The sequence below is a fragment of the Cervus canadensis genome, chromosome 19 (assembly GCF_019320065.1).
Source record: "Cervus canadensis isolate Bull #8, Minnesota chromosome 19, ASM1932006v1, whole genome shotgun sequence".
Lineage (NCBI taxonomy): Eukaryota > Metazoa > Chordata > Mammalia > Artiodactyla > Cervidae > Cervus > Cervus canadensis.
In genome coordinates this window covers 17,905,443-17,920,167 of record NC_057404.1, presented here as the reverse complement: position 1 = coordinate 17,920,167, position 14,725 = coordinate 17,905,443, and the positions used below count along the sequence as shown (strand labels likewise).

Sequence of the window (14,725 nt, the reverse complement as noted above, 5' to 3'; positions counted from 1 at the left end):
GGGTCTTCTTTCCCTTGTATGTGGCTAATTGTGGTTGCAGACTCATAATTGCAGTTCTCTGTTTGATCCTGAGTCAGCCTGTCTTTGCTGATGTAATACCTAGCAGTCTATTGTTTTAGGTCAACCATGTCTGTACCAGTGGGTATTACGCAGAGATATAATGCTCTACATATTGTAAAGCTGCCTCTTTGACTTGGGGTCTTTGTCAGTCCAGCACATGGCTATATCTGTGTTATTCATGCTCCGAAAAGGCTGTCACATGCTATTAAATTGAGCATCAGAACCATATCCTTTGAGAAAGCCTGTGGACTCAATTCTATCACTGGTATTGGGAGTGTGATGGCCCTAAGAGTTAGATTATGCAACTCATCATCATGGCAACATCAGTAGGCCAGTGGTGAAGACCCCACATCTTCAGGTAAGATTTCCCTAAGTTTAATACTTACACAGTGTATACTGCAGAGGAATTATGGAAACAGAGATTAAAAGCAGTGCTTTTACCATTCAGCTCCACCACATGTTAATACCAGCTTGAATAATATTAAACAAGTGGACATCCTGCTTTACTTAGTAGCTTGTTGATTTCACTTTCTCAACTCTCTTAACCTCTTTGTAGCATTTACCTATTTCTTTTAAAAGACCTTCTTCTTAGCTTTGTATGGCCCCAATATATTTTTGTATCAAAGTCTAATCCAAAAACAGAAACCACCACTAAATGTTTGAAGTAGAGGGATTTTATTGCAGGGAGTGAGTGAAAATGTTGATAGGAAAGCCAAAGCTGACGGGAGCTGGAGAAGCAACCCAGATATTAACAAAAGCCAGAAGACCACCACCGCAGGGACAAAGAAACGAAGGATTTGTGCTGGTTCAGAAGCTTGGACTCGAGTAGCTGGTAGAGGGAGCTGGAACCCCACAGGGAGGTGGAGTTCAATGTGGCCGATAGTGTACAGGCTACCTGAGGCTTGAAAGGTTGGGAAATCGTCTTGAAAGGGGCGAGACTCTCTGTGTAAGGAGAGCCAGACTGAGGAATGTAAGTAATTGATTTGAAGATAAAGATGCCCCAAAACACTGCACTTTCAGCTTTGACTCTGCCATGTCTTTTGCTCGTCACTCATTCATTCATCATTCATCTTAATTTTAATGCCTCATAGGCTTTCAGCCTCAGTCACTTGCTCGTCTCCCTCTACACACTGTATTGACATCTCACTTGCTTCCATTGTTTTCACTACTTCCAAATAATTCCAATAATAATTCCCCCAATCGTGCCTTGGGTGAAAACCCTATTGGGCTCCTGCATGGACTGTAAAATTAATATGTTCATAACTGAGCTCTTATGCTTTTATCTTAACCTGATATTCTTTCCAGACTCAATTAAATGCCCTCCTCTCTGTGTGCGTTCTTTTTCCTCCCTGCTTTTGTTGAAGTTTAAGGCATACTGTTTTTCCTTTGGGTCAGTCTTCTAGTCCTCTAGCTTCCATTTAGTTGACCTTGAAATCTGTTTTTCATTTTGTTTGGCTAACCTTTCTGTATCCTCATTCTGATTAAGCTGTTCTATTAAATATCGTATTTTTGTGTTGTAGTAAGCACCCTTACTGATGCCTTGTCTTTAAATTTTCATTAATATTCTTATCACCAACCATGTTAAAATATTTAAATTTCTCTGAGAAAACTTTTAATAAGTCCTATAATTTTGTATATGTTGTTTCCTCATCAGTCACACATTTTTCCTTATCATTTACCTACTTAATTCCAATTTGCCCAGGAAGATACATTTTAATTGCATCTAAGGAAGGGTTTTCGTTTTGTATGTTATTATTTATATATGTGCTACCTCACACCCCTGGTGCTGGTTATTTTCCTGTAAACTTTCATTTTACAGGAAATATCTGTGATTTTTCCCTGGTTCTGATCAGTATTCCAGTAAACCACATATGTTTTTCTGTTGTCTGTCTTCAAGAGATATCTCTGGCATCGATTTCTTTGGTAGCTCTGATTCCAGATGAACTATTCTACTTCAATGGTTTCAAATTCCATAATTCCACCTCTCATTGTGGTGTGGGCTCCCAGCAGATGGTCCCGGAGTCTGGACCCTGGAATCACCATGGCTTCCCCTTATTCTTTCCTTCAGCCCTATCGTGGCTTCTGTGTTTTAATATCTGTAGCTTCTTAGCATTTGAAATGCTCCCCGTGTTTCAATGACCATAAGTTATTTTCCATTTTTTTCTAAATACTTGCATAGCCCTTTAGACACACCTCTGACATTCTGTACTACAATAGCTTGCTCGCTAATTTGTCTTCCTCTTTAGGCTGTTACCTTCATGATGAAGAGAATTATATCTTATTCATTTTTCTATCTCAAGTCTAGGTCATTTTTATATCCACCAAGCCTAGTAAAACTTTTGGGTTTAAAAACTGCGTAGGTATTATTTAAGTTTACACTGGACACCTTTCTAAATTCTTCATTTTTTCCCACAATATAGCACCATTCAAATGTTTAAGCACTATTTCCTTCCTCTCTACTACTCCCTATCCCAGTTTCCCATTAAAATTTATGGTTTGGCCATGCCACTTTCTTCTGTTTTTCTAACACACATTTTGTGCTCCAGTACCTGTGAATTTCACTACTGACACCTCATCTAGAATTTCCTCTTTATAATGCTGATGAAATGCTCTTCCCTTTACCCAGATCAGATGTCACATTTTCTTTAAAACTTCCCTCGATTGAGTTTGTTCCTCCTCCAATGCTGAGGTATCATTATATAATTATAAAACTAATAAAAATCTTTGATTATCAGTCATGTATTAAAATCACTATACAGCATAAATGCGGATAATGTACTTTTTCATGAACAAGTAAGTTTCAAAATCATAAATGAGGTTTGGCATTTTCTAGTCTTGTTTCACATGAGATTGTATTCTCTTGAGGGTAAGGATCACCTATTGTCTTTCATTAGATTTGTGCAGTGTTTAGCAGTGTTTTGTTTTCCCTATTTTTTTATCAATATTTATTGAAATATTTTACCACCTTGTAGATAAATGGACTGGGCTCAATGCAGATCCTAAAGTGCTAAGTGGTAAATGAGTTATATCTTCAAGAATCTGATCATATGTTTGGCAAGGCAGTATTTTATACTGTCATAATGATAGGTTATTATACATGCAATATGTTCTGCAAATATAACAGAATTTAAAACAAGGCATATGTATGTGAAACAGAGCACCAAGGACTATAACGGTCCTTTGGTGTGAAGAAGTGATGCTCAGCACTGATGGTGGCAAAAGATGAATTCAAGTTAAAAGAGAGAAGGAGAAAAGGATTTTTTCCTATCATTTACTCAGCTATTAACTCATCCAATAATACTGAGTGCTCACTGTATGTCAAGAATTTATGTGGGCAGTTATTAAAATAATCAAAATAAAGTGAACCTACACTAAGGATGACCCTTAAATGATTGCTATGCTTTAAGCGTCCATTATGTTCAGGGAAATCCTTGGGATCCACTGGTTAAGACCCTGGACTTTCACTGCAGGGGATGAGGGTTTGATCCCTGGCAAGAAATTCAGATCTTGCAAACCTGTGCTCCCCCAAGAAAAGAATCAATTATGTTCAAATTATGATAAATGCAGTATATATAAAGCATGTCCAAATACAGCTCTTTCTTATTAATAAGAAAGACAGTTTTGTTTATCCAGTACTTTTTTAAGCCCAAAAGTACCTTTTTTTTTGTTTGTTTGTTTTTTGTTTTTTTACTATCTATGCTACTGCTTTCATTATGCCTTGAATTTTTTTCAGTAATGCCAATAATGTTCATTCATGTATTAAGATGGATTTCAGCAGTGTTGGTCATTTTAAAAGCATCAACCCATTCCAGGATATGTTTTATGCTTTATTATTCCTTGTGGACCTCTGGAAAGCACTCTGACTTCAACCTTAGGGAGACTGGGCCCATTATATTGTAATAGGCACCATGCAGGGAATTATTTTGCAGTTAAGTCTCTATCTTCTTTGGCATATAGTATAGGCTAGCATATAAAAATGAGAGAACCATGGAGCTTACCACAGGAACTCAAACTTTGTATTCCAAGTGGTGTGCATTTGACTCCAAAGCTATGCATTAAATCACTGGAACTGGACCCAATTCATATTTCTGCCATTTTAACCTAATCACTTGACCATTCCATAGCCAGGTAATTTCTTCAACTTCATTGTGATTAAAAATTAATCAATTTCAAAATGATTGTGTTATCTTAAGGAAGCACAATTTTTTTGCTACCAGAAGAAGCTATGGCTAAATTATTTAGCTGAATTTTGGATCTTTTAATACAACTTCTGGAAAGCAATGCAGCATCAGAGAAAGTATATTGAGCCAAGAGGAAATAAATAGTAGCTTGACTTTTGGAAAGATGCCTGAGAGTAGATATACATAATAAGATTCCAAAGGAACTTTAATCAATAAAATAGAATGATATGCTCTTCCAGTGTTACTCAGTTAGCTTGAAATTTTTCTTTAGTCTTTTATCGGAGTGACATAGATTGGGCAAGGGAGAAGTTCTTGCATATTAAAAAGTTACCTACAATCTCTTCTCTCCCTCCCTCCCTCCCTTCCTTCTTCATTACACTTTTTTTTTTTTTTTTTCTCGGCCTCTCTTGTTTAATGGCAGCACAGCCTGCAGTGTGGTTCCTGTAGCAGGGGGCCTGAGGGTCCTGCCCGGAGGCCAGGGGCAGGCCGGCGCTGGGGGGCGGGGGCCATGAGGCTGGAGCCAAGGGGCTGACACTCCTGCTTGGCCCTGGGGAGAGCAGGACGCTTGGGCCCCTCCAGCCACAGGTAGCCAGAAACTTTGGTTTTTCATAGTGTTTCCAGTTTCCATCCTCCAGGAGGAGAAACAGGGGCAGCTGCTTCCCCAGGAGAGGATGGGCTGGGGTGGGGATGGGAGGAGTGATGCTGACCTGGAGCCAAAGCTCCAGAGCCACAGGCAGGAATGGCGCTGGGATGTAGGCACTGGGGCCTCTCCTGCAGAACCGGGTCCTGGGACCCGAGGGTGGTAGAGAAAAAAAGCAGGAGAGAGATGCAGAGGGAGACAGGGATAGCATCACCCAGGCAGGGGAAACAGTCAGTCCCGCACCCCCTGGGGTTCCGTTCCCCACCCCAGAGGCCGCCCAGACGAGAGTGAAGCTGGCACCGGCCCAGGTCCCCATCCAGGCACAGCAGGGCGACAATGCCCCCTCCCCTGCAGAGGAGGCAGGCTGGAGGGCAGGGTGGCAGCCAGTTGGGTGGTCCCCGCCAGGGTCAGCGGGGGCAGAAGGCAGCAGAGCAGAGATGGAGCTTCAGTCCCAAGAGACCTCGATGGGTGAGAACTTCCAGAGGTCAGGCTGGCCCATGTGTAGCATGCCGCTGAAGGGCGAGGTGCTCCACTGAAACGGGGGCAGCTGGTCCCACGTGGGGCCGCTGACGGCCAGGAGGCGCAGGGCCTTGGCCAGGGCAGCGCTGGTCACCTTCACATCGATGCCCCCGTGGGAGCGCTGGTGCAGAGCCTGGAAGGGGTAGGAGCCATTGGCTGGGTTGAGGTCGGAGCGGGCAGAGATGGCGTTCTCCCCGTTGGGCTTGGGGGTGCAAGCTTTGCACAGTGACAGGGGGTCGTGTAAGAAGTCGTTGTACCTCATAAGCCGCATCATGGAGTCCAGGTCGTGTACCAGCGAGTGGTTCCGTCGGAAGATCTGGGCCCGGGGACTCCCGTCGTAGGAGAACCAGCTCCGCGCCGTCATGGTGGCCCCGATGTATGGCTCCCCGGGCGGCCGCCTGGCCCGGGCAGTGACGCGGGCGCTGGCGCTGGCCCTGGTGCTGGCCCTGCTGGTCGGGCTGTTCCTGAGCGGCCTGACCGGCGCGATCCCGACCCCGAGGGGCCAACGGGGACGGGAGATGCCGGTTCCGCCCGCCTCCCGCTGCCACTCGCTGCTCCTGGACCCCGAGACGGGCCAGCTGCGCCTGGTGGATGGCCGCCACCCTGACGCCGTAGCCTGGGCCAACCTTACCAACGCCATCCGCGAGACCGGGTGGGCCTTTCTGGAGCTGCACACTAACGGCCGCTTCAATGACAGCCTGCAGGCCTACGCCGCGGGCGTGGTGGAGGCTGCCGTGTCCGAGGAGCTCATCTATATGTACTGGATGAACACGGTGGTGAATTACTGCGGCCCCTTCGAGTATGAAGTCGGTTACTGCGAGAGGCTCAAGAACTTCCTGGAGGCCAACCTGGAGTGGATGCAGAAAGAGATGGAGCTGAACAACGGCTCTGCTTACTGGCACCAGGTGCGGCTGACCCTCCTGCAGCTGAAAGGCCTAGAGGACAGCTATGAAGGCAGTGTGACCTTTCCAACTGGGAAGTTCACCATCAAACCCTTGGGCTTCCTCCTGTTGCAGATCTCTGGGGACCTCGAAGACTTAGAGGTGGCCCTGAATAAGACGAAGACCAACCATGCTATGGGCTCTGGCTCCTGTTCTGCCCTCATCAAACTGCTGCCGGGCCAGAGTGACCTCCTGGTTGCCCACAACACCTGGCACTCCTACCAGTACATGCTGCGCATCATGAAGAAGTACTGGTTCCAGTTCAGAGAAGGGCCCCAAGCGGAATCTACCCGGGCTCCTGGCAACAAGGTGATCTTCTCATCCTATCCTGGTACCATTTTCTCCTGTGATGACTTCTACATCCTTGGCAGCGGGCTGGTGACCCTGGAGACCACCATCGGCAACAGGAACCCGGCCCTGTGGAAGTACGTGCAGCCCAAGGGCTGCGTGCTGGAGTGGATGCGCAATGTCGTGGCCAATCGCCTGGCCTTGGACGGGGACTCCTGGGCCGACATCTTCAAGAGGTTCAACAGTGGCACGTACAACAACCAGTGGATGATCGTGGACTACAAGGCGTTTGTGCCCGGCAGGCCCAGCCCTGGGAGAAGGGTGCTCACTGTCCTGGAGCAGATCCCGGGCATGGTGGTGGTGGCCGACAGGACCTCAGAGCTCTACCAGAAGACCTACTGGGCCAGCTACAACATCCCGTCCTTTGAGTCTGTGTTCAATGCCAGTGGGCTGCCGGCCCTGGTGGCCCGCTATGGGGACTGGTTCTCATTACACTTATTTAAGCATCATTTATTGAAATATTAGGCCAGGAAATAAAATTAAAAAATTAATCAATAAGCCTACAGTGTAGAAGAGGAGAAATGTACAATGAAATAAGTGTAATTGTAGAAATATGTATAGGATGCCATGAAAATCTCACTGCCCAATATGGAGGCTGAAAATGCCAGACACCCACTTTCTGAGTCTTTTATGGTTTTATGGCACAGTCATATCAACCACCCTGATCAGTGATACTGGAGGAAATGGCTGTTGAGAGACTACTGAAAATATTTTTCTCTCAAATAAAAAATAAAACCTAAAAGCATGAAATGTTATAAGCCAATGTTAACTCAACATACACAAGTAAATAAATAAATAACAAAGCAGCAAATGCTCCTCTTCTTTGCCCAAATATTGTAGAATCCATCTAAAGTACCAGAAGCTGTGACAACCACATATCCTGATCTATCATATCTTAGAACTAAGGCAAAATACTAACAGTTATAGTTGAAAGATAAGAATGGAGGGAGCCAGGTCATTAATTACAGACACTAAGTGCTTAACCAGCTCAGGAACACTTGCCCCGGGGTTCTTATTGTGTGATAAAAGGCATTTTAGCCATTTCAAGTCAATTTAAGTTGGCTAATTATTGCAAGTAAATAAGCCTTCTGAACTGGTATAGTTTCCTTGTCTTCATGAAGGTCCAAATTCCTGTGTCATTTATGGTTTGTTTCCTCCTACTATGTAATTGTTTATAAAAGGAGCCTTAAGATATAAATTATAATGTAAAAAATATCATTTTCCATAAGTTCCTTAGATTTCCTTAAATTTTAAAATACTGTAGATTCAAAATTATTCTATTCTGTTTGTCATTTTTCTATACTCTGTGGAAACCATGTGTTTTCATGTTATAGCTGTTAATTAAAATTTAATTTTCACTAATAATATTGGCCTAAAGCAAAACACCAAATTAAGTTCTTTATTTCATTTCAGATTCTATATAATCCATTGAATATTATAGTAAATACTATTATATTTACTGTATTGGATGGAAATTGTTCTTATTCTTAGGGGATGGAATATATAAGGTTCTGGTGCCAATTTTTGCTACTAATTATCCTCTTATTTTGGCTTTCCAGGTGGCTCAGCTTGTAAACCTGCCTGCCTATGCAGGAGACATAGGAGGCATGGGTTCAATCCCTAGGTCAGGAAGATCACTGGAGGAGGGCACGGTAACCCACTCCAACCCATTTCCTTTGCTGGAGAATCCCATGGACAGAGGAGCCTGGTGAGCTATGGTCTATAGGGTCACAAAGAGTTGAACACAACTGAGGTGACTTAACATGCATGCTTATCTTATAATGATAAATTTCAAGAAGTCTGCACTGTGAGTCTGAGTCCTAGTTAATCCCCTTCTAAATATTTTTAAATATTCTAGTTCTTTTGATTGATAGGGCTGACAACCTATTAGCCTGATTTATCTGAATTTTAAACACTGATTCATGTTAATTTTATGTGTGTCTCTGGGTAGGCTTCTAGATGGCTGCACTTTCATCTGTAAATTCAATCAGTAAAAACACCTACAGAGAACCAAGCACTTACTGTACTAAATATTTGGCCTATAAAATCAGAAGGTATAGTCCCTTCCTTCAAATAATTTACCTTATCAGCTATAGATCATCAAGGAAGCAAACTATGACAAATTAAAATACAATATAGTAAGTTAATTTGATGAAGCACATGAGAGAAAATAAAGTCATTTCTTCTGGAGTGTTGAAGGGTTAAAATGTAGTATATGTTTGAGCTCATCCTTAAAGAGTAAGTAAGATTTTGCAGGGCATAGCAGTTACAGCTAGAGAATCAGTATATGTTAGGTGCATATATAAGTGACAGGACTGAGCATTTTAAGAAAAATATGATTTTATGATGGAGTGTAGGGTACTTGAGAAAATATTGGAAAGATAAATTCAAGACCCATTAAGAAGGACTGGTCTGTCAAGGAATTTGATCCTTATTCTGAAAGGAATCAGAACCACATAAAAAAAAACAACAACAACAACTATTCTTCAGAGTTGCAAAGAAGGTTTTGGTGATGATTACATCTATATTTTAGAAGCCAAGTTTGACAAAATATCCAAATGTGATCCACTGACATATTCCAAGCAGGAGAAAATAAGAGGTTTAATTGCAAAAGGATTGTTTCATTGGATGAAGCAAGACAGAAGATATAAAACTAAGACTGTAAATAGTGAAAAAATTTTAAAGTCTTATTCCAGACCAATCAAAGGGCTGAAACCAGCAAGATTCATTATAGTAAGGTAGGAGTTGTGTTAGTTAGACAAAGTTTAACTGTTGTAACATAGAGATTTCAAAATATAGGGGGGTAAATAAGGTATTTTTCAGACATGTTCTATTCAGTCCACTCCATATTAATGGAGTGGCTGTATTCTGTGTAGTCTTTTATAGACTCAGGTTTCTCATATCTGGTTGTTCCCCTTATTCTCTATAGGTAATTGTCATCATTTGCATATTTGATGCTGAGTTGTTTTACATGTCTCCATGCTCTAACCTGCAGGAAAGGTAAAGAAAAAAAATGTAGAGGGCAGCAAATGTTATGCAAATGAGGTAGGTATAATTGTATCTATCACTGATATTGTACATATCACTTCCTGCTCAAATTCCAATCATTAGAACTTCATCCATGGGCAGTGACTAGTTGTAAAGAAGGATGAGAAATACAATCTCCAGCAGGGTGGCCAGTGTTTTAGCTATAATTCTATTACTATGAAAGGGTGAGAGAACAGATTTTAGGGGCAACTCTCTGTTGCATATAGGTCAAGCATGTACTCTGAGTTTATGATCTGGAAAGTTGAGTAGGTAAAGATGTAATTCCTCAAGGTTGAAATATTTTAGGGGAAGTAGAACTGGCAATGGTGGGGATTATAAAAATTAAAGATGAAATGCAATATTTTGACTTCATTCAATTAGAAGTAATTGTGGGGTCTCCAGGTTAAAATATCCAAAGCAAATTTCTGATATGTAGATACAGGTATATAGACATCGATATATTTGAATTATAAGTGTATCTAGGACAGTTAAAGCCATGGGAATAGGTGGGTTCATTGCAGAAGAGTGGATAGAATTTGAAGAGAAAATAACTGAGTATATAATTCATGTTGCTTTGACAGAAAGCCCTGTCCAGAGGTTGATGTGACTACATGAGGAGGGAAAGTGATTGCCCTAGTGTAATGGCATGAGCTTTGTAGGATGATGGGTTCATATACTAGGTGGGTGAGTATTGGTCAGCACTAGGGAATCAGAGACAGTGGTAGCTCTATCTTCCATTTCTCTGATTATGAGTGTTGGCTATTACTACATCTCTAGTTAAGATGGATGCAGGGAAACAGAACCCTCAAATGCACACTATTCTTTTTAGTTAAAGTGAGCAAATAGACAGTGTGTTCTCAAAAGAATTAGTTTGAATGTGTATTTCAGATGGTGATATGGAAAAAGGAAAGATACAACCAGGGGGCTGGGCCAAGAAGCAACTCCTAAGACTATGTAAAAAGGAACTTAGAAAATAAAAGATAACCAGAGAGAATTATATTTTTGTTGGAAAAGTCTAAATAATGAATCCGTAATATAATAGACTCAATATCATTCCTCAGAAGATGAAGTTAGTTTCTTCTGGGTGTCACAAAACTAGTTAATAGCAATTTGAAGACTAGACTGCAAGTCTTCTGACTCCATATCCAAAGCTTCCTGTATATTTATGGCTTCTAATAAAAGCCATTTTTCACATTGTAAGAATGAATAAATTATTCCCATTAAAATCAAATCTGGAGACCCAGAAGAGATACTGCTCAGGAGGGTCTGAAGAACTCTGATTACAGTTGTCTCAGTTCTGAGCTGTCCGCCACTGCAAATGTGGCCGGATGACCATTGGCCTTCAGATCCCTGAAGGCTATGAGTCTGTGAAGGATCTCTGATCCCTGATTAGGCCTAAGTCATAATATGCTTTTTGCCTTTCTCCCTTTCTTCTCCTGCCAAAGTACTTTCAGACTTAATTTTTTCCTTCTGTCCGTCTCTCCCTTCCTTTTTTTTAGGTTTTGCAGAGGACAGAGTGTATCTCATAAGATTAGGGAGGCTGGAGTACTGGCTGTTGCAGACAGAAGCATATTTGCAAACAGAGGAGGAAAGTGACTCTGTTTTCAATGTTTGTAAGGAAAGTATTTTTCTTGTACTTGCATTAAAAATGCACAAATGATAAATAACCTCACATATAGTTTTTTTAAATAAAATATTGTGATGAATTAAGAAGAATTAAAGTTCCATAGACACATTCATCTTTTCACTGGTTGTTTACTCTATAAATGGCCCTACCTCAGAGTCACTTCCAGGAAACCATGCATTGTGACCAGTGTAGCTTTCAGCTCCGGGAAGATGAACCTGGTGCTAAGATAGCATTCTTGACTTTTTTCATTTGCAACAGTTGGAACATTATCCCACTGCCTTCACCCTTCATGGTATCATTTTGTTCTTCCCGGTTTATAGCTAAATTCAGCAACTACTATTGTTTATTCTCTACTCTACTGCCTAAACTATTTTTATCTTTTTATTGGCTGTGACTCATTTAATCATTTGATAGATTCATTTGCTTGTATGTAAAGGTTCTTGTATCTCTTTACAGAGAAGCAACGATATTTTAGAATTAAGGAAAATTTACTATAAACAAAGTGATCTGACTTTATGGTTATCTGTATATTTTGATCTCTGTTTGTTCCAGTCCCATTGATACTGTGATAATGATTTGCTCCAAGAAAAGTTAGCTATATGAAAAGAGAGGCAAATATCTGAGCGGCATTCTAGTGCTTTACTTCAGAACTTAAGCAGTCCTAGTGAATTTATCATTTTCCTACTTTTGTTGGGTGTCTAAGTAGAGCCTGAAAAATGGATCCATGGAACAACTGATGGACATTGTTGGTGAAGTGTAGCCTCTTGATATTCTTTTGTATCTAACTTTTGCTTTTATATAAAAGTACCAAAAAAAAAACCACACAAAAAACCTGTTTTATGACTTGTATATTGCAAACCAGGCTTCCCTGGTGACTCAGTAGTAAAGAATCTGTCAGCCAATGCAGGAAACACAGGTTTGAACCCTGGGTGGGGAAGATCCCCTGGAGAAGGAAGTGGCAACCCACTCCAGTATTCTTGCCTGAAAAATCCCATGGACAGAAGAGCCTGGAGGGTTATAGTTCATGGGTTACAGTTCATGGCGTTGCAGAGTTGGACACGACATAGCAACTAAACAATAACAACAACATTGCAAACCAGGTAATTTTCTCAGGAATGATGTATGATCTCAAACTATTCCTGTCTTTCTCTTCCCATGTCTTAAAACTTTATGTAAGCATTTCTTGATATTTATGCAGAAATACTAATTCCATTGACTCATGGTTTGGTAGGTTTTTTGTTAGCATTTAGTGTGAGATTGAGAGTGCATTTAGTGTGTTTTCTCATTTTTTTTAAATGTATGGGTAACATTTTTCTTATAACTGTGTTAGCATTCTAAATCTTCCAAAAGTGTTAGTGCAGAAATCAGCTTGTAGAAAGTAATTTTATGATTCTTTCAAGCATACACACTGTTTGAAATAAAAAACTAATTTTTAATTATAGGCTGTTGTTTCAAAACTTCAGATTTTTATTAGAATAAGCTTTATTTCTTTTCTTTTGAGGCAGAGAAATGGAAGTAGTCTTACTTGCATTATTGAATGAATAGGTAAATTGAAGTGAGCAAGCAATTGGATATAAAGTCTGCTGCTGCTGCTAAGTCGCTTCAGTCGTGTCTGACTCTGTGCGACCCCACAGACAGCAGCCCACCAGGCTCTGCCGTCCCTGGGATTCTCCAGGCAAGAACACTGGAGTGGGTTGCCATTTCCTTCTCCAGTATAGTCTAGATTAGAGAAATACTGATTACTGATAAAATAGAGGCAAAAGAAAATATATTCCTTTTAGTGTCAATATTCCTAAACAGATAAGAAAAAACACATTTAGAACCATGATAAACCACATGTAACTTATGCTGCATTTTCTTCGTCAGCGTTTGTTGTTAGTCTCTCAGTCATGTCCGACTCTTTGCGACTCCATGGAATGTAGCTCACCAGGCTCCTCCATCCGTGGAATTCTCCAGGCAAGAATACTGGAGTGGGTAGCCATCCTATCTCTAGGGGATCATCCCGATCCAGGGACTGAACCCACATGTCCTGCATTGTGGGCAGATTCTTTACCATCTGAGCCACCAGGGAAGCCCTAGTCAATAAGACAAGCATCGACTATTGTAACTACCCCACCCCCCCACATACACAGGCACACCCACACACCCACACACACTGCTATATATATATATGAATTTACCTAATGAGATAGCCAGTGGTTAAAAGTTGTTGTCCTAGTTATTGCATTATAAACTTAAGTACAATAGACTATGTTTATCATGTTCGTCGAGTCAGTTGGATGGTAAAACGTCTTTCAGATTAGTAATTTTTCTGAGGTTAGATACTGCAACTTCAAAAGAAGATAATATTTAGAGTTTTCATGCATGAATTTATAGTAAAAAAAAAAAGGGGGTTTAAAACTGCGTATGTCTTTACCACTGTGCACCTTTTAGGATGCAGGACTGCTGTGTTGCTTCCGTCGTGTCCAACTCTTTGCAACCATGTGGACTGTAGCCCGCCAGGCTTCTCTGTCATCGGATTCTCCAGGCAAGAATACTGGAGTGAATTGCATGCCCTCCAGGGAATCTTTCCAACCCAGGGATTGAACTTGCTTCACTTATATCTCCTGCATTGGCAGGCAAGTTCTTTACCACTAGCACCACCTTTTAGGATGGCTATTATTTTTTTAAAAAGGGAAAATACCAAGTTTTGTCTACAGTATGGAAAAACTGGAAACATTGTGCATCGTTGGTGGGAATGTAGAATAGTGCAGTCCTGAGAAAAACTGTTACTCAAAAAGTTAAAAATAGAATTACCATATGATAAGTAATCCCTTTTTTCTCTGTATATGTGTAAAATAATTGAAAGTGAAAACTCAAACAGATATTACACAGTGTTTATAGCAGCATTAGTCACACGAGTCAAAATGTGAAAATAACCCGAATGTCTCAATAGATGAATGGATAAACAAAATGTGGTATATGTGTACAAGAGGATATTATTCAGCCTTCTCAAGGAATGATATTCTGAGTCATTTTACAAAATGACTGAATCTTGAAAAATGCTAAATGAAATAAGCCAGTTTTAAAGTGTTTCAGCTTATAAGAGTTACCTAGAATAGACAAATTCATAGATCTTGAAAGCATAATGAAAGTTACTAGGGATTGCAGAGAGAAGAAATGTGGTTATTTTTTAGTGGCTATAGAGCTTCCATTTGGGATAACTTAAAAGTTCTGGAATTGGATAGTAGTGATGGTTGTACAACATTGTGAATGTGTATAACACCACCGAGGTACACACCTAAAAATACTTAAAATAGTAAATCTTATGTATGCTGCTGCTGCTGCTAAGTCACTTCAGTCGTGTCCAACTCTGTGTGACCCCATAGACGGCAGCCCACGA

General features: G+C 40.9%; 1 protein-coding gene across 1 annotated transcript; it reads left to right on the top strand.

Annotated features, from left to right (window-relative positions):
- Positions 1-5,751: 5,751 nt before the first annotated feature.
- On the top strand, positions 5,752-7,154 carry LOC122422020 (putative phospholipase B-like 2). The gene has a single exon (XM_043438190.1). It carries the CDS (start codon positions 5,763-5,765, stop codon positions 7,152-7,154), a length of 1,392 nt encoding a protein of 463 aa, XP_043294125.1. The 5' UTR covers positions 5,752-5,762.
- The last annotated feature ends 7,571 nt before the right edge of the window (positions 7,155-14,725 follow it).

Excerpts from the sequence above, each read along its gene's own strand:
- LOC122422020 (XM_043438190.1), top strand. The coding sequence starts at position 5,763 with ATGGTGGCCCCGATGTATGGCTCCCCGGGCGGCCGCCTGGCCCGGGCA.